The sequence below is a fragment of the Bactrocera oleae genome, chromosome 2 (assembly GCF_042242935.1).
Source record: "Bactrocera oleae isolate idBacOlea1 chromosome 2, idBacOlea1, whole genome shotgun sequence".
NCBI classification, from domain to species: Eukaryota; Metazoa; Arthropoda; class Insecta; order Diptera; family Tephritidae; genus Bactrocera; species Bactrocera oleae.
In genome coordinates this window covers 23,153,811-23,178,199 of record NC_091536.1, presented here as the reverse complement: position 1 = coordinate 23,178,199, position 24,389 = coordinate 23,153,811, and the positions used below count along the sequence as shown (strand labels likewise).

Below are 24,389 nucleotides of genomic sequence, written 5' to 3'. Positions count from 1 at the left end.
GTGGAGAAATTTTGATGTTTTTGTTTAGTAATTATTTCATCGCATAATATTTTAGTTTTCAAGATCAATTACATACAAACATGTATACAAATGCCTCACTTATATGTTTTCAAGAATATGTGTGTATATATGTGTCGTATCATAATTTGTATTAAGGATTATAGGTATTAATATTTAAAAATATGCAACGTTAAAAAGCGAAAAAGTATCCGAAACGAACACCACTATTACGCATCTATAATAACGCGAGTAGAGCTGCAGTTCGACAACAGAATACCAAATTGTACTTTACGAGAGCACATTGTCTACCAACCGCAGACATTTGTGTAACATATATTATCGAATACTATCTATCACTATTATAGTAGCTAAAACTGTCAAAATCAGAAAACTGTTCAAGAGCATTTTTCTACACTATTTTGCGAATTTTAGCGTTTAAATACATTGAATATCTTTAAAAAAAAATATGTGTATGTGCTATATTTTTTATTTATTCACGAACGTTTCTTACTGATCAGTTTAATAAAAATTGGTCATCAAAACGAGACCAAAAGCTAAAATACCCTACACAGGTGCATTTTTTTTTGTCATAAAAAGGTATAAAAAGATCTTTAGCTTGGTTTTGATTAGTCAGTTTGTATGTTCTATCTGAAAAATTTCTGCGGAGATTCTAACGTGGGCTTGAACAATAATCCATGCCGAATTTTGAATGGAAAATAATGCAAAATTTCTGACCGATAGCTCAAAAACTGAAGGACTAGTTCGCGTATAAATCAAACCCAACCAGTTCAACTAGTTTCCCACACATTCGTAATATGAAGTATCTAACTATTTCGAGCCTTATTTTTATATAAGCATACAAGTATTTATTTAGAATCAACGCTAAATTGTCTATATATTCTAAATTTATAATTGCCATTTTGCAGCAAACATAGCTGTAGATAATACGCGATTACTCATAGCTACTTCGTTTCTACGGCCACTCAGTGCTTTCAACTGCCTTACAAGCCATGTCATAAACTGCGTGTAATGATAGTATTTATGGAAAACAAATCATCTAAGGTGAAAACGCAAATTGTGCTAAACAAAAAACAAAAACAAACAATGACTGACTGAAAGCAAAAGCGTCAGTCATCACGCATCTGTCTTGAAGCGTGTATTTCATTTATTTTGGCCAATTGTTTTGCATAGCAATCACCGCAAACATAATATTATATTATTTGAATTGCATACTCATAAGGTAAAATTTAAATTTTGAGATCATTTTTCATTTTTGAAGTGCACAAATCAAAAATACAATAGTTTCTTTGTTCTTTTTGTTGTGCGTTTGCCGGCAGTCACTTCACGCACCGCTGCCGCTCCTACACATCCTATTTGCATGTCACAGAATGTTTTATTGACAATATTTGTGTATGATGGGTTGGGAATTCGTTTACGATTTTAAGTAGTGCAAAATACGCAATACACAATCAGTGTAGTGATGAAGGTGGGTTTCCAATTGAAAACTCAATTACGTAATCGTAAATTATATTAAGCAGAACATACATAAATGCAAATTATCAACCCTAACCTTAATTTAGATATTTGCATATTTAGAACTCCGCATGCACCTTATATGCACAAACCTATATTCATATAAAAATCTAGCGTACATCAATTGAAAATGAGTATGATGACGTCACCAATCATATTCATAAGCGACCAGGTATGGATGGTGTCGAATAAATCGAGGCCCTTAAGTGTTGCAGAGCAACCGTGGATTACACGCAGCACAGAATGGCACACTCGTATATGTGAATGTATATAACACGAATGCGAATCCGATAGCATCGGTTAGGAGTGCGATTTAATAGCAAAGATTCACAGCTCAACGTGAATCATCCATCAACTAGCTCTCAGACGAATTTTGAGTGTGAAGATGATGAATGTGTGCTCATTTAGCACTGTATTTGTAAATATCCATCTATTTGTGCATTGAGAAGGTAATGCGGAGTGCTGAATGTACATATATACATACAAAACTTGCACATCTGCTCGTGTTAAGGCATCCAAAAATGGGTGTCCATGCAAAGTATGTATATTGGAAAAGCCTTTTAGTAGCATGTTCTCACACTTAATTATAGCTGTGAGAAATTCCAGATTCATACTGTGTGCATATACACCTGTGATACACCGGTAGAGTGACTAATTTTCTCGTATTCGCTAAATGCTAATTAATATTGGTGATTGCGTGGAAAATAGACATGACACATTTGACGCTTCGAATTTACAGATGTTGAGACCGAAAAATAATGACCCCTCAGACTATTTGTTTGTATTTGTCTTCTTCTGAAATATTAAGACAATTTGTTCAGCATGAGCTTAATCATAATTTCATTTGTAGTAATCCAAATCCTTCAGGATATTCGTATGAGCTTGTATCCATGAAAACTCAACCCAAAACCATTATCGCTATAAAAAATAATATGCTAGCAGATCCTGCGCAGACTGAGCGTAATGAGAGAAACGTAAGAGAGGAAATGCATGTCTTGAATTTCAATGCAATTCACACAATTGAAAGAACACACACAAACAAATCAGAATGTAAGTGCCAAGCACATTGACTCTGCAAAGGGTCAGGTGCCAGAAACACAGGAAAACATAAATCCAACACAAGAGGCTCCATTTATAAACAAAAAGGAATGACAAGGTGCAGCCGTGAGAAAGGAAGCGATAAAAAGAGAGCAAATCATTCCAGCCGATCTTAGGAGCTCTACAATTTAAATTTAATTTAGCTTCGTGTTTGATACGTTCATTTTTGAAAAAAATAATATATACACTCTTGTGTTTTGTATTTTTTTCTTTAAATAAACATCGCTGTTAAATCAAAATAGGGAAAACGAATGTTGTCTTCATTAACCACTTTCTTCTTGTGAAGCCTGACAAACGGTGTTTGACCGATTTTAACGAACTAGCCGCGAGTTGTGCTCTGGGATGTGGCGGCCCAACGAATTGGCTTTGTGGGTGTCAAATTACAGGTGCAAAGCAGAACAACAATTGCATATATTAGCAGCATTGAACAGAAAAGCACACATGCATATGCACGCACACCTAACTATACACACATATTCGAGATCGTAGTCGACAGTAACGAGGTAAATGAAGTCATTTATGTTAAAGAAATGGGTTGCATTGTTTTCTTCCTTTTTCGTTTTACATTTTTTTCTTGTTTTTGCATTATTCAATTACCGAATGACTTCTTTTATTTTCACTTATATTTTTCTGCACTGTCGTTGTTTGCAAACTTCATTAGTTCCGCCGTTTTGCAGGCTTCATTGACAACCTGCGCAAGTGAGGTTTACATAAGGCGAGCATATTAAATTACAAAAGCACACACGCACAGACTTTTCAATTATATAAATATATATATATGTACATACATATATGAAGGTAAAAGCACTTTTTATTATAACTTTACTGAAGCGTTTTTAATAAATGATCAATTTCTGCAACTTGTCAGCAATTCTTTTTTATATAATTATAATTCACAATACTTCTTTAGTTAGTATTATATCATTTCACTTTAAATAAAATACTTGTTAATAACACTTAAGTGCTTAGCAATCACTTCTAACTTCGTATGGATTTTCACACAGTAAAATTGTTTAATTATGCCGCTTAAATACAGTTAATATGATTAGGGCACACGTATCCGTTCAAGCATGCGCACCTGAACATCTCTCGAACACAACTGACGCGCCGCATCAACGCAACCTGAGCTGGAGCCGCGAATGAGAGCGCTGTCAATGGCTGGTGCAGCCTATAGAACATACAGGTAACTGCGGCGAGTGGACGGTGGCTCAAACATGTTTCTCTCTTTTCTTTCACCATTTCCTCTGTTCAAGTCTTCCGCAGTCTACAGCTACCTGCCGCACTAACTGTTGCCCATATTGAGTTTACACTTGCTTTGTAAGTCTCCCAGCCTTCGGCAGGTCTTACAAAGTTAATAAGCGAGGAAAAGTCGTCAAAGTGCAATATGCAATATGGGAAACCGGCTTTTTTATCAGTTCGAGCATAATACATGTTCGATGACACAAGTTTGATGCGTTCTCTGCTGTCACTAATAGGTATAACGATTTAATTGGAATTTGGTTTTTGGAAAACCTGCAAGCTTGCCATTTACGCCATGGTCTGCTCTACATTTAAAAGAGATTCAGTGATTATTTACTTCATTCTTCAATTAATTGACTGAACTTATCGCTGTCAGCAACGCGATCACCTGTGTTTGTTGTTTCTTTGGGCTTCCGCTTAATTGTACGTATCACCGTTTAGATCGTTTGTCATTTGTCGTGTGTTCATTCAGTAAATAGGTATCAATACAAATCTCGTAATAGTTTTTGAACTTTTCGGCTTGTTAGCGCATACGCAGGCAGACACATGGTTAATTCCTCTAACTTCTCTATTATTCAACAATATTTTATGTTGTTCTGAAAATTATCTGCTTTGTCATCTTTTGTTAGGTCAGTGTTCCCCAGTTGTGTTCCTGTTTCTGATTTCGGACAATGTATAAACAAAAAAATGTACAACAATGTGCATGTGTGTGATTATTATTGTTCTTAAATATTTGCGTGACAATAAACATTTGCTGAGATGTTTCTATTGGTACTTTATTGTCGGACGGAATTTATTTCCAAGATACATATTACAATCAGCAATACATACCGATTATCATTTTTATACCCTGAAGTAAGATGACTACGAAGTTTGTAACACCTAAAAGGAAACGTCGAAGACTACATACAATATAAATAATCAGCGCGACGAGCTGAGTCGATTTATTTATGCCCGTCTGTATATACCCAAACTACAAGTAGTGTAATTTTTGAGATATCGATATGAAATTTTGTACGTGTTCTGTTCTTCCCAAAAAGCTGCTCATTTGTAGGAACCCTTGAAATCGGACCACAGCTGCCATACAAAGTGTTCGATCAAACTCAAGTTCTTGTATGGAAATCGTTTACATTTGTAAAGATATCTTCACAAAATTTTGGACAGTTTATGAAAACTTTTTATATTTGTGAAGGGTCTTATATGTAGCTTTGATGTAACTGAAGTTAATGTTATTTCTTTTTTTTCACATACACACACTTAACAATACTACTTACAATTTTCGATTTTCATAATGTGAAAATTACTAAAGATCAAAGAAAAAACACGAAATGGTAAAATTTTTGTTTGAAAAGGAGGAAATCAATTTTTGTACACGCGCTTTGAACTTTATGGTTGTAAATTGTCATAGTTCTTGCGCGTATTTATCGCTCGTGCTCTAATAAATTATAAGTTGTGGACTCTAGATGGTCCTCCATTTAAGTATTTAATGATTTAGAATATTTAGTAGTTTTATAATAACAATCAGATTCGAAACATGACCTGCTTAGTGACTTACAATTTATGTAACATGTATATGTATAAATAAAGAGTCATCTAAACAGTTATTTTATATTTGTTAAAACTTGACGCATTTGTCATTTCCGTTCCCGCTAGTAAAGCACTGTAAACAAATACATACATATATATATATATATATATATCTATATATGTGTGTGTGTGGAAGTGTGCAGCTATAAACCAAATTCGAATATTCTTATATATTCCAGTCCACAAACATAACTAATGGAACTCTTGACAGTAATGTGCAACCGACCTATACACAAGACATTCGAATTAAGAACTCAATGGCGAGCCCTATGACGATTTTCTGATGGTCTCACGTAAATACAAATCGTCGTAGGTCAGAATAGTTGCAGCTGCTGGAGCAAACCATCACTTCGTGTCTATAGTCTGTGCCGATAAACTAGCTAGTAGTATTGCAAAAAGTGGAACAAATTTGGGCCGATAAAATTGGCTTCATAAGGTAGGATTGCGGGGGTCATATAAACGAAATCACGAAAGTCTAAACTCCATAAAATTTCCAACTAATAACGTTAAGTATTGATAAATTTACTATACACCTAAATAACACGCAATATTTATTTATAAATATTCTTAAAGCTCATCCACTTTAATATCCAATATAGAAACGACTAGTAGCATCTTTTATCATCCCGATTCCAACTAACCACCTGACACGTCGTAGATACTGCTATCTAATTAGATTCGAGTTCTTTGTTGCCACATAAAACAGCAGTAAAGCTAACAGTACAAAGGAAAAAGTGCAAAAAGACGATTGTCACCAAAGAAGCTGAGTGAAGTCGCCGCCATATTACCAAATAAGGCATAAGGCCTAATGTAAAGTTCGTGACCAAGCCAGGCGTGAAATGTTAATAACATCTTTGTCAATAGCTACGACGTCTATAATGGAGCATGCGTAACGGAATATTGGCAGCAGAAACTTATCGCACAAACGCGAATAATTATGTTAATTAAAGCGATTATGATTCGATTTGCTTTGGTTTCACCAGTTGACACATAAAAATTCTAAATAGGTATATCTGGTAAAAACACACATTTCATTTAAAAAAGTTCATTCAGTTTGATTTGCATGTCATTAATTAATCTCACCTTTTCTTTACTTTGTTTACTGAACAATATAACTTTCACCGTTTCACATACGCATTCATATGAGAGATTCACATATATATATATTTTGAAATCATAATTTAATAAATTTTAATTAATCAGTGAACCAGGGTGAATCGTAAAACGCTTGTTGAGAAGTCGAAGTTATAACACCGAGTATAATATATGAGTTATAGCATACTTTTAAAAAAGTGAGAGACTCGTTACGCATTGAAATATAATTAGAAAATGTATTTTGTACTCACCTCATTTGGATGTTGAGCCTCTCCTCCAGCTATATCCTTGCTGTCCTCCGATTTTTTCGACAAAACGGAAGCGGAAGCATTGATTTCGTTTAAACTATTTTTTGTTGATTTATTTTTTGTTTTATTATTGTTGTTATTTTTCTTTGGTTTCGTCGTTTTATTCGTCGTTTGCGAATTGGTCGTTGCATTTCTGCTTTTCACTTCAGTCTGGCTCTGCGGCCGTGTCTGAAGCGTTTGAATTTCTTTTTTAAGTTGCCCAATACTACGTTCTTTGGTTTTTATTTCCTCCAGCTGTAAAGTTTAAAAAAGCAAAGAAAAAAAGTTTTAAAAATCTTACAAACAAATCGCACTTTCAAGCAAATTGAATGAATAAAACATTTTTGGTATAGAATTTTCTATTTTCTTCACCAAACTATCAAGGGACTCGATTCCGCAGCAAATGACAATTGCAACAACTTACGACCAAACAAGTTGTGGGAAATTTCTTGACATCAGAGTTGTTATATTTCTCCTCTTTTATTACTTATTAAACTGCTGTAGCATCATATGCGTACAATCGGGCACACTAAGTAGGGCCAAACATTCAACGCATAAAAAAAGGCAGTAAGACACTCATCCGAGGCATGTCTCACACGTCTCTTCGTTACGAAGGTGAAAAGTTTTAGCGCGTGTTTCTTGTTATTTAAATTTCGCTTGCGGCTAACACTTGTCCCAGACGTTGCCATAAATCAAATCGGCCATCTGAATGTATGCGTACACTGCACACACAAGCTTACAGAGGGTGGATCTGGAATTCCTTGAGATTGAAAGTCAGTACGGATTTGTTGGCAAGTATTAAAAGTCAGACAATAATAGCGATCAGTTGAGCTCACTTTTATGGTTGGATACACACATCATTTTTCTTTCTCAAACAAAAACTCAATTAATTTTAGTATAATATAAATTTCAAAAATCGTATGCCTTTAGTAAAACTGATTCAATGTTCTGGAACTACTCTCATTTCCGGCAGCAAATTGCACCAACTCGCTGTTGAACACTTCAATTAATAATTAACGCCTGCAGCAATTCCAATGGATTTCTACCAAAAAAATCGAAAACTATTTACACCAACAAGCAGAAGACTAAGGAAATGATGTCAAAATGACGTGGATGCATTTGTTTGTTGTAAGCAAAATTATTTGCTTCATGCATTTTTTTGCTTCTCTCACAATTTTCTTCACCACCCATCACTTACTCATTAATTGTATGACTCAGTGGTGGTTAGAGAAGTACACGCCTTTGATCCATTAATATCGATTAATAAATTCGTGAATGAAATTGTGGCTTGCTTTTTATACCTATGTCAAAGATGATCCAAGAATGGAAAATTGAAATTCGATTATTGCTCTTTTATTGATTTTAAATATTTTCGGTGATGATTTAAAATTCCGGTAATTCCAGTGAAGTAGTTTGTCCAGTCAGATTGAGATACTCTAGAATGAGCTTTGAAAGCACATGAAGTACGTAACCGAACGGAAAAATATTGACAATGAAGCGCGCGCTCTATGTTAAGGAAGGAAAAGATTCAAAACTGAAAAGTTTTTCTAAAGTTTTCCGTACTAACGCTCCAAAATGTTGAAAACGGCAGAAAGCGACGATAACACTATAAGTGCCTTTTAAAAAATTATTTCGATTTACTTCTTTCAGTTTGAGTTTGATTAAGCGGAATGAAACATTGCAATTATACGACCAGTAATGAGTATTAGAATATGTGCTTAAATTTACGAGTACACATACAAATATGCGGGTCAAATTGAATTCCACACGCATGCCTTCTCATACGACTTACCAGACGTGAAATTTCAGTTTTGGCAGATTTTGTTAATTGAGTCAATCGGATTTCGTAGGTGTCTTTCAATGTGCGCATATCAGCTGCTTTACGTCTATCAGCGTCACCATTGATCTGTAATTAACAGCGATGTTCAAAGTATCAAAATTTTCTTTGTGACATATCAAATATGGGTATGGAAGCGCAAACAAGACAACACCGAGCGGTGAGAAACAAATATTAGTTGGCACAGAAGCACTAGATGCACAGACTAGACACACAAACGGAATGGATTAATAAACGGAGCAGCGCTTAATTATAATTCATGCAGGTTAGATGGCGCGCATAAATTGCAGAGTAAAAATAAAATGTCTAACATTTTTATAATTATTATGAGCACACAGAAACACACATTTGTTATTGTTGTTGTAGTTGTTATAATTCGAATTGCCGGAACTACTTTATCCCACCCCCTAATAAATGTTGAGTAATACACCGTTGCATGCCACAATATTTGCCATTCCGGCCCATTTACAAATATTTGTTCTATACGCCTGTCATTGTTGCAACACTGGCACTAAAATAAATAATAGCACCGTCAACTGTCAGATGCACAATAAATGGATTACATTAATGAAATTAATCATGGCATTAGCTTTCGTCAATTCCAATAAGCCAAATGCATCGGACGCTCGCATACATTTTTATGCTTTTGTATTTGTAAAAAATATTCCATTAATGCACCCTGCTATTGGCCAACTGTCTTCCATTTATCTATAAAAAGAATTGACCACCAACTGAGTGCCAACAGTTGTTTCGCAGATTTCCGCTCGTCCAGGCGCGATGCCACTCTTGCTTTTGTACTGTATCTTCGGTATCTCTGTCGTCCCGCGGCTTGGAGCGACGGCGTGGTTGGGAAGTTTTCAAGCAGTAAATGGCACGACCAATACTACGCTGATTGAAGGTGCTGGCCAGATTTTATGTAGTTTTCACACGAAAGTGGTCTATGTATATTTCGAAAATGGTACCTCTTCCGGTTATTCGGGTGATATATTACGTTATTTAAGTGATTGCGGTACTTCATACATTACATTAAGGTGTGCACTAAGATAGATACGTGCAATTTTGCGCTGTGTTGCCAAATCTAATTATTTATTTCTTTTTGTTTTTTTGGAATTTGTTTTGATTAGGAATCGTATTAAAACCGCACCGTTGGAGCTCATCAAAAACGATGGTATACTACTGTATCTGGTAATGATCTTTCACGATGCTTCCCAACGGGTCGATCTTGGCATTCTACGCAAAAAATCCTCAGCTAAGCACCTCTCCCATGTCATCATGCTCATTATAAATTCAAATACAGTGACAGAGAGTTGGTTGCGTCACACCTTCACGATCTTTTGGCAAATTTGGTTTCTCAACATTGTGATCATGTTCAAACGAGACAATGTGTTGCAAATCTATAGATACAATCCTTTCGCAGATGAATTCCTAATACATATTCAGCTGGACAACCAGAGATTTCCAAAGAAAGATGATCTCTTTCCAACGAATTTGCCGAATATGGGAGGCAGGCCGTTACGCGTGTGCATGTATCACGATGAGGTGCGTGCCATTTTCGAAGATGAAAACGATGGTCAGAAACTAATTGGAAGTGATGCTTTGATGTCACAATTCATTGCGGAACGCTTGAACGCCACGCGTATCATACACCGAGTTAGTATGTTCGGTAACTTTACGCTTAAAGCAGATATTTGCTTTAAAGAAATCGCACAGGAATTAGATGATGCAGCATTTAATATACGTTTTCTGGCAGCGCCAACTTTTTCCGAACAAGCCGAATATACGATCGTTCACAGTCGTGATAGTCTATGCGCTTTGGTGCCGAAGGCGAAAATAGCGACGACATTTTGGAATTTATTTCGCTCGTTCACTATTACCGTTTGGCTGACGATTTTACTGTCGATTCCACTCGCCTATATCTTTTGTAACTTAGTACATCTGCGCCTGAACAAATCGGAATTCGATCTACTTCAACTGTACGCCATTACATTAACAATGCCCTTGACACGTATACCCACACGCACGCCGCTGCGCATTTTCCTCTTCTTCTGGCTGTTCTACGGTATGTTAATTTGCAATGCATTTAAAGGCAATCTCACAAGCAGCCTTGTTTTTCGCACATATCTTGAGGACGTGAATACCTTGAAGGATTTGGCTGAGTCACCGTATTATTTGTTAACCTATATCAGACATACCAAACATTTAGATCGTTTTCTGAATGTCAGTGATCCATACGAAGCCATTATCAAACGTAAAATAGTTGTTGTGCCCGATGAAGAACTTTTGACTGGAATAAAAAAGAATAACCGCTCGTACGCATATGTTCAGAAGTATCACTTTGCTGCATTCTACGCTAATGCTCGCGTTCACTCTTTACGCGGAAGACCCTTATTCCATGTGATGTCCGCTTGCTTGGTACCTTTTCACGCCGTCTACATCGTGCCTTATGGATCACCTTATTTGGGTTTCATCAATAGGCTAATACGCAGCTCTCACGAGTTTGGCTACAGTACCCATTGGGAAAGCCTCATGAATGCGGCCTTCATAGAATCAGGAAAGAAAAGTATCCGCAATGTGATGAATGATGACGACCCAGTTGTACTTAAATTGGGCCATTTTCAGGCAGCTTTCGGTATATTATTTGTTGGCCTCACAATAGCATCCTTTGCATTTGTGTGGGAAATATTAGGACAACCAGACTTTAAACACATTCTTAGAAGTTTATATTAAATGATTGCTTGTCGCTTGGAAGCACAAATATACAAACATTGCGAAGCATTCATTTAAATTCGCAAAAGCAATCACCGAAGACAAAAACAAAAATAACATATCATGCAGTTCAATAGAGAAATCATGCAATCTTGGTATTTTAACTCACCATTTTTTTCTCTTCTAAGAGTCTATTCGCTTCTTTCAGCGCGATAACTTCATTTGTCAGTCTTTGTACTTCATAGTTGGTCGCATTGCCAACTATGGAAGCATTTGGCGAGATTTCATTGGCTGCATCTGTCGCCTTCTTGGCGCCGATCAGCGGCAAAGTGGTGTTCTTTTTCAAATTTTCGAGAGCATTTTGTAGTCTCTTAACTTCATTTCTCCATTTTCTTGTCTCTGATTCATTTTGTGCACTGCAATTAACAAAATATCAAGATATAAGTTAGCAACGAAAAAAATTCACTATCAATATGTATGTACTTACCGCAACACACGTACAGCGCCGCGCTCCGTTGTTAAGCTCGACTTCAGTTCGTTGATCTCCAGCCTCAGCTGTTCGGTTAGCGCATTCAGCTTTTGTATCGTCTGTACATTTTCCTGCATTTTCCGTTTGAGACGCGGTGGTGGCACTGAGATGCACGCGGCTCCTGTAGCTGTGCTCGAGCTCGTCGGCTGCGCCGTCGCGCCATTGCTTGCATTCATCTGTTTATGTGGCGCACTGTTTGTGTTTGTGGGTGACGCGGACGTTTTTGCACCACCCCAACGTTCGGCGCGTTGTGCCACACCAGCACTTACATAACTGCGTGTAGCTGATTGTGGCACTGGCGTCGGCATGGCGGTGATGTACAACTTGCCACGACAATTCAACTGAATACCTTCTATGCGAGTGCGCTTTTCTTGATTTACCGAGTCGCTAACGGACGTCAATGAAGCAGATAACTTCTTCTTACGCTTCAGCTTATTCTTCACTTCCTGCCACTCGCCGGAGCTGCCATCATCGCAATCTTGTGTATAGCTTATGAGCTCTGGTGCGTCCGCACCCCCCATTTTGGAGCTCAGTTCTTTGTATTTTTCTTGTCTTTGCTTGACCAACTTGTAGCTTTCGCTCAGTGTGTTGGCCAATTTCGTAAGGATTTGCACATTTTTAGGATGTGCGCTACTGCAAGCGCCATCGCCGGGCAACTGGCGCGTCGCTTGCGCATTTGTAGCTTTCTTTCTGTCGTTCTTTTCAACTAACACGCTGCTAGAGGTCGTTTTGCTATATTTATCTGCCATATTTAATTCATACAAGAATGCGAATTCGTGATATGTATGAATTTCGTAATTACTTTTGTATACAATTATATCTATTATATTCTAAGATTGTGGTAAGTCCGACCATTCGAAAGGTTCTCTTGATTCTTCTTTTAATATTACTTAAATTACTGCTGCTTCTACTCATGCGATCAAATTTCAAGTAATTTGGACATGCGGTGCATACATAGACAATCTTTTGTATATATGTTTTGCTCTTCAAAAAGTGAGTGCGAGTGTAAGCGCTTCTTACTCCGAATCGAGTTAGATATTTCAATAATAAGTATTTAAATATTAATCAAATGCTTTACAGATTTCTGGTTGCTTAGAGTTAATGTCTGTTTTTTTCCTCTTTAATATAAAAAAGAATTTGCAGCTCAATAACTCGCTCCGTTTCCTTTTTGACTATCTTTGTATAAACGCTGTTCTCTTTGGGCTCAGTTCTACGATATAGTTCAAATATCCGTTCAAATATCTCAATGGCACTTCTTAGGATTCCTTAAACTCGTTTTATCTGCAATAAAGGAAGAATGCTTAATACAAGTGAATATGTATTTGTTGTTTAAATTAATAAAGTTAACTATTTGTATGTTTACATCATTATTGAGAATGCCTATTTGTATATTAATATCCATATTCGCGGATTTCACGGATAACTAAACTGCATTTAAACATGTTTGCCTGAAACTCATTTTTAGTTCGCCTAAAAATATGCAACAATATCAAGCAAACATTATTCGGCTTTACAATCAGTTTAAATTTTTGTACCTATACATGCACATATGCATGTGAATGGGGCTTGTTTTGTTTAGAGCACATTCTTTGCTAAGTGAAAATAGAAATTTTTCAAAAATAAAGTTTAAATTAATATATTAATTTAGTTTGAAAAAGTAAAGGAAAATTTCTTTACTTTTACACTTACCATTTTGAACAATAAGTACATAGCTAGTGACCAATGCGGTATTTATCTGCACTACTATATTTTTCAGGATTTTTAACATAAGTTTTCCTAGTTTAAAATAAACATAGCATTTTTATTATATTTTATTTTTAATATCACAAAATATGATTTCAAAGATGATATACATACGATTTCAATATTTTACAGAGACCAAGCATGTTTAAATAATATTTACATTTTTGTACCTTACTTAATATTTCTGTAAGAAAAAATATTACGACATGCATAACTTGCCAACGCTTAGGGCAGCCAAGCAAAAAGTAAACTCCTGCCCTTGTAGGTATTCATTTTAACCCTTGTGCCGACTTCAACAATTGTTTAACGATTCCCTTCGCCGTTATGTATGTGCTAACGGGGTTTGTCCATTTCACACTTCACTTGTTTAACATCCACTAACCGCGAATATTATGACATTTAACCGCCCATACACACTTTAGTCCATATAGTTTTCTACTCTGAGCGTGTTTAGATGGCGCCTCGCTTGCATATCAACAAGTCACCGTCTGCGTTTGTGACAATGCGGCAAAGGGCAAATTTTCGTTATTGATTTTCGCTTTAGTAATCTACATACATGCATACATAGTATTTGAGTATAAGAATATATAAATAGAAATATATTAACACTGCTAAAACAATGTTGTTGTAAATTTGATTACCCACGGGGTTCAAAAATATGGAACTGTTATTAAATGACTGCTCCGAGGCGGTGACAGACCGTTTGGCGTCTATGAATGACTTCATTAATCAATTATTTATGACAGTCATATGACCACATTAACGAAAGAGATGGCAGGACGGTATGCAATTACGAGTAAATTTAAAGGGTCCTATAGTACTTAATAGGGCAGTAGGTAGCAGCTAATATGGGAATAAATCTATATTGCTTAGATACGAAAACGTCACAAAATTGCGAATAGAGTTAGCGTTTGCTATTGGGGGTGCACCATTAAGTGGAGTCATTAGCCTTAATTGCGGAGTTTGGAAAATGTAATTAGAAAAAGTAAACAGTCAATACAAGACGAAAGGAATTATTTCAAAAGTCAGTATGTTCGTAAAAGATTTTGAAAGATTTCCAAAATAACGTAACGGTTCATCGAACTTTTTCATGCAAATCGGCACTATACATCGCTTGTCTAATTGTTTTAGCCAAATCTATTAAGAACAATGTTATAAAGCTATAAAGTATACGTAAACAGTGCATAAAGAATACGCAAAACACATAATAATTTTCAGCCCATTCAGTTAACATGAGGCCCCGAGAAACAAGCTTTCATGAATCTGCACTTTTGTGGCTGTAAGTAGTAGTATATAACAGTATATCTCATGTATTTGTGTTTTATTAACAAAGCCACTATACGCTCTTTCGCACGCAATGAACCAGTACCACGAAAGAAAGCCCTCGGTATTGATTTTTGTCGCGTTTTCGTGTTTCCACACAATTTACTTTATAGCATTCTAAACAGAAAGCCACACTGCCACCATCAAGCAGAAATAACTGCAATGCCGTTGGTTGGCCGCGAATCTCAATAAATATATGTATGTTATTCATATGCATTTCTTTTCAGTAACTTTTAAGCTTCATCAAGTGCACTTTTTAAAAAAAAATTGGATAAGTTGCCACTCAAATGGAATTATTATTATTCACTAAACACAAATAGCACTATTAAGCGGAAAATTTTGTCCAGCCTATAAAAGAGTAGCGCGTAGCTGTGCATTGACGCAAATACTGCAATTCAATCTTAACGAAGGCGGGAGCTTCGTAGAGCGAATGTTCGCTTCAGGTAATTAAATGAGTGCATGTGCGTTTTAGCAGAGTTAAATGACCAAGTATTTCACATTCATTTTTGTTTTTTTTTTTGCGTCATTATTTATTTTTTTTCTTCAATTAACTTGGACAATGCTCTATACATTTTTCATAAAAAAACGTCAGTGAAAACAGTAAAATAATGTAAAAAAATTAGACATTTTTTTCATATATGGTACCTTAGAAATTTGGCTTCGTTGCGCTCCTGCTCGTACTCCTTTCCGCACAAATCGTTTAAGCATGCTGCTTCGTACGTACATACATACAGTGATGTGCATTAAAATAGAACCATATACCAGCTGTACAATTGATTTAACTCTAACAAGCGGCAAACCACAATGGAAGAAGTAAAATAGTTTGAGGATGTTTTTCAAAACACATTTTGCAATACACCAAAACGTTAAGTAAAAACATATCAACAAACGCTGGGTTTCAATTGATAGTATCAGGGGTCAAACCTTAATCGAATTGAAAATTGATAGCAAGAAGTGAACGTTGTTCTTACAGGCAAAAGTCTAAGAAATAAAGTTTATCGGCGGCAGGCTATTCAAAGCTGCGTGGGAAAAATAGGTAACCTTACGATTCTAAGCATATAAAATAAAAAAGATTGCACTAAATATAACCAAACATATATTATATTAATCTAATTTCTTTAAATTACTTCACAAAATCGTTAAAGTCTATAGCACAGAGCGCGAGTTGAATTTAAAACTTCAATTCTCAGCCATACCATTCACAGAACATTTAGGATAGGAAATTAATTTTGTACTATTAAATATTAAATGAGTTAAACGTTTCTATTATTAGGCTTTACTTTATTGCACATCACTGTATGTATGTATATATGTATATATATATATATATACTAAGGACTTATGAAACATTCTGTAAGATCATCATCAAGTACCAAGGCCAAATTAAAATGATTTCAGCTGTCGGATTTTCGCTAAAGGCAACAACAAAACTTCTGAGAGGAACAGCAAATACGCAGATAATATTTATATACATTATATACATATATGCATAAATTTAGTATATGTAAAAACTTTTGGCAATATTTGTTTGAGCTTTCTTAATTGAGAGTGCAAATGGCGAATCACCCGTCGTGAACTCGATGTGAAACACACAAAGTAGACGATTGAGACACTTGTATGTGTGTTTGCGCATTTTCCAGATACTTGCTAATGTACATAACATATGTATGGATTTGAATTTCCAAGTAAAGTAAACAAATGCGGTACTTGCACTTTTATGTAAATATTTACTTACGAAAATAAATAAAATAAAATATAAACACATACATACACAACATGCATACATCTGTAGGCAGCTACGCAGCAGCAAAAATGGAATGGCATCGAGAGAGCATGTGTACAAGCAGCGAAATAATTTCGACCTTTCAATTAAATTAAATTAATAATATTACAAGTGTGAGCAAGAATTTTATATGTATTATCGTATACATCTGTATATATGTACTTGTATAAATATACATAAGTACATATGTAGGGGAGTAAATTAGGAAATTAGCCAAAGTGAAATCTTTTGCATTTAATTCCCACAACTTTATGTTCAAGCGCACAAATGCACATTTATCTTTGCATGTAAGTAGTTAACTAAGCACAGGTGTGCGCCTCTGCACAATTACTTATGCATTTATCTTTTTCACTTTTTGTAGTCCACTCTGGTGCGCACCTTTTTTCGGAATTGCGCTGGCTGACCTCACCCAATTCTTTCGTTTTCGTCCTTGACATGCACGCCGCTCCCGGTTCTCCCAAAGAATATAACAATTTTCGCATGAACTTAAATAATCGCATGCTATATTCTTTTGAGAATATGTGCAAAAAACACATTAACCGGCATTTACTGCTCATAAATCGTACGCGGCTACAAGAACGACTGGGCAGTGGCGCAAAAGTTTAAAGTTAAATTCAACACAATTTGAGTTTTAGAAATGACATAAATATATACATATATACATACTATGGTATAGTATTCTAAAAAGATTTTCGTCGCATAAAAGGGCTATACATATACACATACATATGTACTTATATATTTGTATATGGGTGCATACTTACATTAGTGCATTTGCACAGGAATGAAACATTGTGGTTTGATTGCTCGCAATTGCCAGCAAGTAAAGTGCATACATATGTACATATGTACATCGACGTATTTGTACATCATACTTAAAATCTTAAGTGTTAACGTGTAGCAGTTTGCATCTGCTGCAACAGTCATAAAGAGCATTTATGACTGCATGTGTTTACAAATAAGACTTCGAAAAATATTCACATATATTATATTTAAAAAATTGTTTATGTGCTCGCCAACGCTCTTATATGCCATTGTCATCATCTGGGCAGAGCACATTCAACAGTAAGTCATCGACAGTCCATCTAAATAAATCATCTAATTGAGTATTCAGCGAACTAAGTTTCTGCAGTCGGTAAAATAATATAATATAAACCAGATCAGTTGGATGATCTGCAGATGTTTTAGTCGCGATTATACAAATATAATAATGGAATATTGATTAAATTCAATTGTTTCCGACGCGATTTTTACTCATCCATTATTATATTATTTATACTTATATATTTACTGAAAATTGATTAGCTTATCGCCTTATACATTGGCATTTATTTAACACTCGAACTTTGCTATCAGTATTTTACTAAACGAAAACAAATCAAATACATATTACGTGTGTATATAAAGAACTTCAATAAATTTTTTGCCAATTCTCATCACTCTAAAGACACTCATTGAACATCTAGAGAAATTTAAGAAAACATACAATATTTAACGAAACTTAGGACGAACTTCTACGGAAGTAGAAACTCAATGGTTTTGATCGCGGTCTTTCATTTAGAATGTTATTATTTGAAAACAGTGTAGGTTTATAAAAAAAAAAATATTGTTTAGCTTAAAGTAAACCTTAGATTTCCAAAAACATTATTCAATTGGTAGAATAGTAAAAAAATAAGTTTGCCCGTCCAATCCAATACAGTCTTTGTCACTTTGTCACAGCTTCAGCAAGAACGACTATGGTACACTGAGATTATCACACTCATACTTGTTCTTTTATAAAGCATTTCCCAAAATTTTTCCGTCTTCATTTTATTTGTATACTAGTTATGTAAAATATGTATATATACATATAACAATTTAGGGAGTCGAATATAAAGACATACATATGTACTCGACAACCTGCCTAAAAGGTTTTATAAAAATTAACCGCTAAATAAATCAGCTAATGCGTATATTAATAGGAAAACTAACAACTGTTGTTGTATTTGAGAAATAGCCTTCCCTTTGTCGAAGTGCCATATTTTAGAGCAACCAAATCAACATTTCGTCTGTTTTAAGGGCGATTCTTGCACTTGATAAATCTATTTAAATATATATATATATGTAATGAATTTATATTTTTCAGCCAGATTTTCTATTACGTCAACCTAATACTCCGCTTCCACGACCAAAGTTTCGTAACAAGAAATTTCCATTAATTATAAAAAATTTTAGGTATTGCCTCCTGTGTATATTGTTTTGCATTCAGAACTTCATTAATCCGGAAAGGATTATGTCCATTTCCAATAGCGTAATGCAGGGTTCTATATCTTTTAACGCCAGTATTTGAAGTTTTCAAGGTTTTCAAAAGACTTAACATTTCAAAACTTATAGTAAATATAAACGAAAGATATATGTAAACATAAAACACTTTTATTCAGAGACGAAGGCAATTCAAACTGCGTGAAAAAATAAATAAACAAAATGTAAATTCACTTACATAACGAGGGATTTATAGTTGTATATGAATACATTGCGTGAAAGAATTGTGTATCTAAGACACTGATTTCGAAATCTTTTACTGGAAACTCATTAATTTACGTTTTTCATCAGCCTAAATAGACTTATGTCGAATCGTTTTCAAAGGGCGAAAATTTTGGATTTCGAAAAAAATTCGACAAGCCATAAACAATTGGTATTTAATTGGTTTGGTTGAGAACATTGATGAGTTTTACGTGAGAAATGCAAACATATTTTCGATTATTTACAGTAGCTATTATTGCTGTTGACAGCTACTACATGTAACAGAAAGTAAAACTATAAGCACATGCTTCTAAAATCTTTGGAGGGAAGTAAAACAAGCATTAGTACATTTTCATGTATTTCAAAAATAAAATTTTCAACCAGAGACTCGCGCTTGACGCTTACGTTTGGACAGAACGCCTTCCTCGAGGAGTTCGAGTGTGCGTGTGTATATGTATGGTATGTACGCAGAACTTGCTGCTTGACACTGACAGTCATAACTCAAGTATTTAACGGCTCGCAACACCAAATTCAACACGTAAATACCATATTTGTTTTAAAAATAGACAATGCGATGTGTAGAAGGGAAAGCAAATGGCTTCAAAGAACCGAATCTCGGAAATTGTTAGAAAACCACTGACAAACACTTAAGCATCGTTGACCCAAATTTTCGCGCCTCCATAAAATATATATAGCGCTATGGTAGTGACTTCAGCTACAAACATAAGTACATACTTATGTATGTAGATAATTCTGTATGTGTTTGCAGTAGCATTATAGAAATGTTCGGCTGAATTAAAAAATGTATGTATAAATGAGCGAATATATATTCTAATAATCTTTGAATGCTATATTATTCTTATATTTTGTCATTTTTTGTCTTCAGATGTTGCCAGCTGCTCACAGCCAAATAAATTCACTTTCGAAGTGACGCGGTGACAAGATCTTCAAGAGGCTGTGTAGAGTCAGCGGCGTCTCCAATGAATCATGAAATTATTCGCCTCCACACATCTATTTATTATGTAAATATGTGTTCATAAAGATTGTACTATTATGCACGTGTTGAAAATTGCGCCTTGTAAAAGTTGTAGTTAGAAAATTCGAGCCTGTTAAAATAAATTTAAATTGTTATGTATTCGGAGTAATGTGCAAATGTATAAAGACATTATACATATGTATGTATCTATGTACGTGTATTGGATACAGCAAGATTTTTGGAGCACTACTATCTTTAAAATCGCTAATGGAAATTTTAGTTTTATCGATATGTGCGTATATGCCTCGATACGGTTCGTTCGAGTTCAAAAATGCATTAGGCGAAAGTTAGTTAAATGACTTTACAGTTAAAGAATAAAAAATTAAAGAAAAGCTATTATTTCAAATGTAATATTTTCTAATATTTATTTTTTTCAGTCAGGTTTCTGATCAGCTACCACGTAGCTTCAATTCCCTCGCCACGACGGTCACATCTACAAAATTCTTCATAAAACTGTAAAATAAATACATACTGAACTCAGCTGGTCTGGAATGTGTGGGTGTTGCATAGTGTCACCGCCAACAACAACCAAATTGTCGATATGTATGTGAAGCAAAACAAGTCAACTTAAGCAGCAAACAGTGGCAGGGTATGTGAAGTGAATGTGCTCTACTCCAAAAAAACAAATATGTTCATAAAGGTGTAAAGCTTATGGTACATCGCTCTGAGATATCAATGCTACAATCACTGTGCTATATTACTAAAACATGTTATTATATTTTAGGTATATGAAATATGTTTTTTGCAGTTACCTACTCATTTTCGAAGTCACAATTGTTTTGTGTCGTCACACTTGTTTCTTTTGCCCAAATAAGGCGTTCGGTCTTTCGTTAACAAAGCATTTTGCATATTCAATTAATTTTTCCTACGCTTCTCCACATCATTCAGTATGTTTGATAATCTGGGGAACCTCAAATACTTACTAAGCGTATGTATGTATGCACTACAGACACAGAGGCTTTCGCGCCTGAAAGTATCAATATTTTGGAAACTAGTGCTGAGCCTGGCAAAAAACAAAGATACATACATACTTGTATGTATGTACATACATACTCCGAATGGCAAACATAAAAATTTGAGTAAATGAAAATTAAAACTAATTGACCTCATTCGAAGCGCCGGCAATGCGATGTCAAGTGAACTCGCAAATTCACTTAATTAGTTCGGTTCACACCATCAGCAAAATGATTAAATATAACTACAAATATCTATTGTATGTACATATATATAATTGAAAACATGTTGATATGCATATACATATGTGTGTACATATATACAATAATTAATATAATTTATTTTGTTAGAAAAATGTTGAAAGTCGGCACTTTGTCTAATCGTTTCGCCAAAAGAATTATTACACCGTGTGCCTCCTCCAAGTGCCAGCAGCCATTATCGCTGCAATCGCGGCGCTGCATGCACTGTGTTTGTCTTTTGTCATTTCACACGTTACCCTCATCGATGACTGCTTGTAATCTTGCTACAATGTATGCTGTATTTTTTGTTACAAAACACTTGGCGAGGAACCGAAGCCCAAAGTGTTAGAAAATACTTTGAACTAATAAACAAATGAGAGTTTGAAAGTTCTAGCGGTACATTGACTCCCTTCCTTGGAAATTTGTTGACACAGATTATCATATTTTATAAATATCTTATGTACATACACATATGATTTGTTTAGATTTTACTGGCAAGTTCTGCAGTTCTTTTTTCTAACCAATAATTAATTGATAGAAACCTCTTAACAAAAGAGCTCTGGATGACTTGTTTGAATGGCTTTTATCGAGGAAACTCAGATTTAGAACAAACAGTCAATTAAAATAACAATTGTAACCACTAAGACCCTAAAGAAATTCTCCTAGAAGTTCTTGTCTTAGTGTAAATAAATTTACTTGGAAAGGCTGATGAGACAATTGTCTTTGAAATATTTTATAATAGTAAAATATTTAAGTATGAGTTGAAAAGCCTTTCGAATAAACAAGAATGCCGTCGTAAATAGTTTAATGTTAGGATGGGTTCAGAATAGTTGAACAAAGTGAGATCTTTGATTTTTCGTTTCTTTGCTATTAAAGTAGCTGTGATGCTAAAAAGGATTTACTTTTCATAATTACCGTTCATATTTTTAAAATCCGGCAAATATACATTTGCTAATATATTTAGAAGGAAAGTCGACATTAGTTATTTACGAAAAAACATCTTAGTATGTAAGTAAGTGAATGAATAATGTGTTCTATATTCGAAAGAGATAATGCCGGTCAGTGATTACAGTCATCGACCGTTTTGAAAGCGAAGAGCTGACCATAATTTTGCAATTCACAGTTACTTGCGCAGACAGGCACATATTTATTTACATACATGCCTCTTTAGAGTAGAATAATTGAGGAAGAGCACGAAACACTTTCAGTCAAATGTGCGATGGCGTGGGCGTATGAGTAATTTCCATTTTATTAAGATCATAAGCTCTCTTAAACGATCATAACCTTCGGCGATCGTCGTCCGCCATAACCAGGAGGGTTAGTGATTTTCGAAGTATAATATGTGCAATTTGCTTTAGTTCGTGTGCGTACGCGCTAAGAGCGTACAACTATATACAACATCCATGAGGTTGTATTTAAAATGTCCCGTTATGCCCCAAATGATTGGTCCAATTGTATGTTGAGCGACATTTTCGCCAATTTTATGAATAATAAATGCAAAATAGTATTTGTGACACTATCTACAAAGAGCTGAATGCGTGATGGGTATGGAAGGGAGATTAATTCAATTGAATGCACTGGAAAAAATTAGAAGCCGCGACATTACCATTTATATTGAAGTGGACGATCTACTTGTACATATACATACATATAACTAGCATACCTACCAAAACTTTTTGAATCCTTAGGCAAGTTACCGGTTTCACTCCAGCTCTGCGTTGTTCGAGCTGTTACAATCCACTCACTCTATATGGTTAAGGCACGGTATCAAGCTTCACTTTTAGTTCTTGACCTCTTCACTATTTTTAATCACTTCAAGTTTATGAGGTTTCTTTGTGAAATATCTCCTTTTTTGCCGAATTCATTTGTATGGCTTATGTCGCTAAGTTCGTAATATTTTATTTTGGAAGCAATTGTGCGGTATTTTTTACAGTGTACGAAGAATGATACGCGCACAGGCAATTTCTTTTAGTTTTTTTGATTCGTGTTAATAACGGAAGTGACGTCACTATATAAATTTACTCAATTAGTCGCAATGTTCTGAATACATACTAACAGGATTCGCATTTCAAAGTCATATGTGCATATATATATATATATATATATACGTATGTATGTATGTATGTGTGATTTTCACTAATTAACTAAAGTATTATTTTTTCAATATATATATTTTTTATTGTGTGTCCTTTGTATTGCAGTTATTCGACTATTACACTCGATAACTGTTTATTAATTTTTTTCTTCGAGCACCCTTTATGCCGATATATATATAAATATATATAAATATATTTTAGGACAGTATTCACACTTTTCTCTGCAAAGGTGTTCGTAAAAATTTAGTGATTTGCTCATATATTGACATTTACTACAAAAACCGTTAGGCATAAAAGTTTTGTTTCGATTTAAGGCAATGACTTAATGTTACTGTGGTCGTTTAGTTTATTGAACTTCTCTTCAATACGTTGCAGTTTATTATTAATTAATGAACTTCTGACTATTTTAGATTCGTCGTCTGTTTTTACAAAGGAGATTACCGTAGCCTAGTCGTTTATATTAGTCGATTTTTCTTTAATTAAAATTAAGCTAATGGCATTTGCGGAAATGCTAACGATTTTTTCGTAGAATTTTCCTTGGCCAATGTGAGATCTTTCGTTTCGGTCGGACACCGATTGACTAACGCAGCCGGTCGAGCTTTGCACGCTTGCTGCTTAGTGTCCGCAACTTTTCAGCGTCATCGAAAACGCTTTTGCTTTTTACCTTGTCCTCGCAGCGTTGCCCCGCGGCTCTACAGTCGACAGTCAATGATGGTTGTTGCTATCGGTTTGCTTTGCCAATTGCTAGCTGCAGACAACGAGCGAGACGCATATGAAACGATAAGCGAACCATTGAACGCAA

At 35.0% G+C, this 24,389-nt stretch overlaps 2 protein-coding genes across 4 annotated transcripts in view; one reads left to right on the top strand and one right to left on the bottom strand.

Annotated features, from left to right (window-relative positions):
* Pif1A (PFTAIRE-interacting factor 1A) overlaps nt 1-24,177 on the bottom strand; it is an 88,752-nt gene extending 64,575 nt beyond the window's left edge. For 2 of the 3 annotated variants that reach the window (XM_070112136.1, XM_036377363.2), the window contains exons 1-5: nt 23,159-24,177; nt 11,870-13,192; nt 11,552-11,798; nt 8,632-8,745; nt 6,804-7,094 (exon numbers count right to left, since the gene is read on the bottom strand). In XM_070112136.1, coding sequence (XP_069968237.1) covers nt 6,804-7,094; nt 8,632-8,745; nt 11,552-11,798; nt 11,870-12,660 — 1,443 coding nt within the window. In that variant the 5' untranslated portion in view covers nt 12,661-13,192; nt 23,159-24,177. The remainder of the gene's footprint in view (nt 1-6,803; nt 7,095-8,631; nt 8,746-11,551; nt 11,799-11,869; nt 13,193-23,158) is intronic. The other variant, XM_036377366.2, reaches the window with a different exon arrangement.
* Ir85a (Ionotropic receptor 85a) lies at nt 9,435-13,193 on the top strand. Its single transcript, XM_036377379.2, has 2 exons — nt 9,435-9,707; nt 9,801-13,193. The coding sequence occupies exons 1-2, from the start codon at nt 9,454-9,456 to the stop codon at nt 11,401-11,403; spliced, it is 1,857 nt and encodes a 618-aa protein (XP_036233272.2). The 5' UTR covers nt 9,435-9,453; the 3' UTR covers nt 11,404-13,193.
* Nucleotides 24,178-24,389: the final 212 nt, after the last annotated feature.

What these genes read in the sequence shown, in the direction of transcription:
- Ir85a (XM_036377379.2), top strand. Translation starts at nt 9,454, where the DNA reads ATGCCACTCTTGCTTTTGTACTGTATCTTCGGTATCTCTGTCGTCCCG. An exon ending in ACTTCATACATTACATTAAG is followed by an intron (nt 9,708 to 9,800) that starts GTGTGCACTAAG and finishes TGTTTTGATTAG; the next exon opens with GAATCGTATTAAAACCGCAC.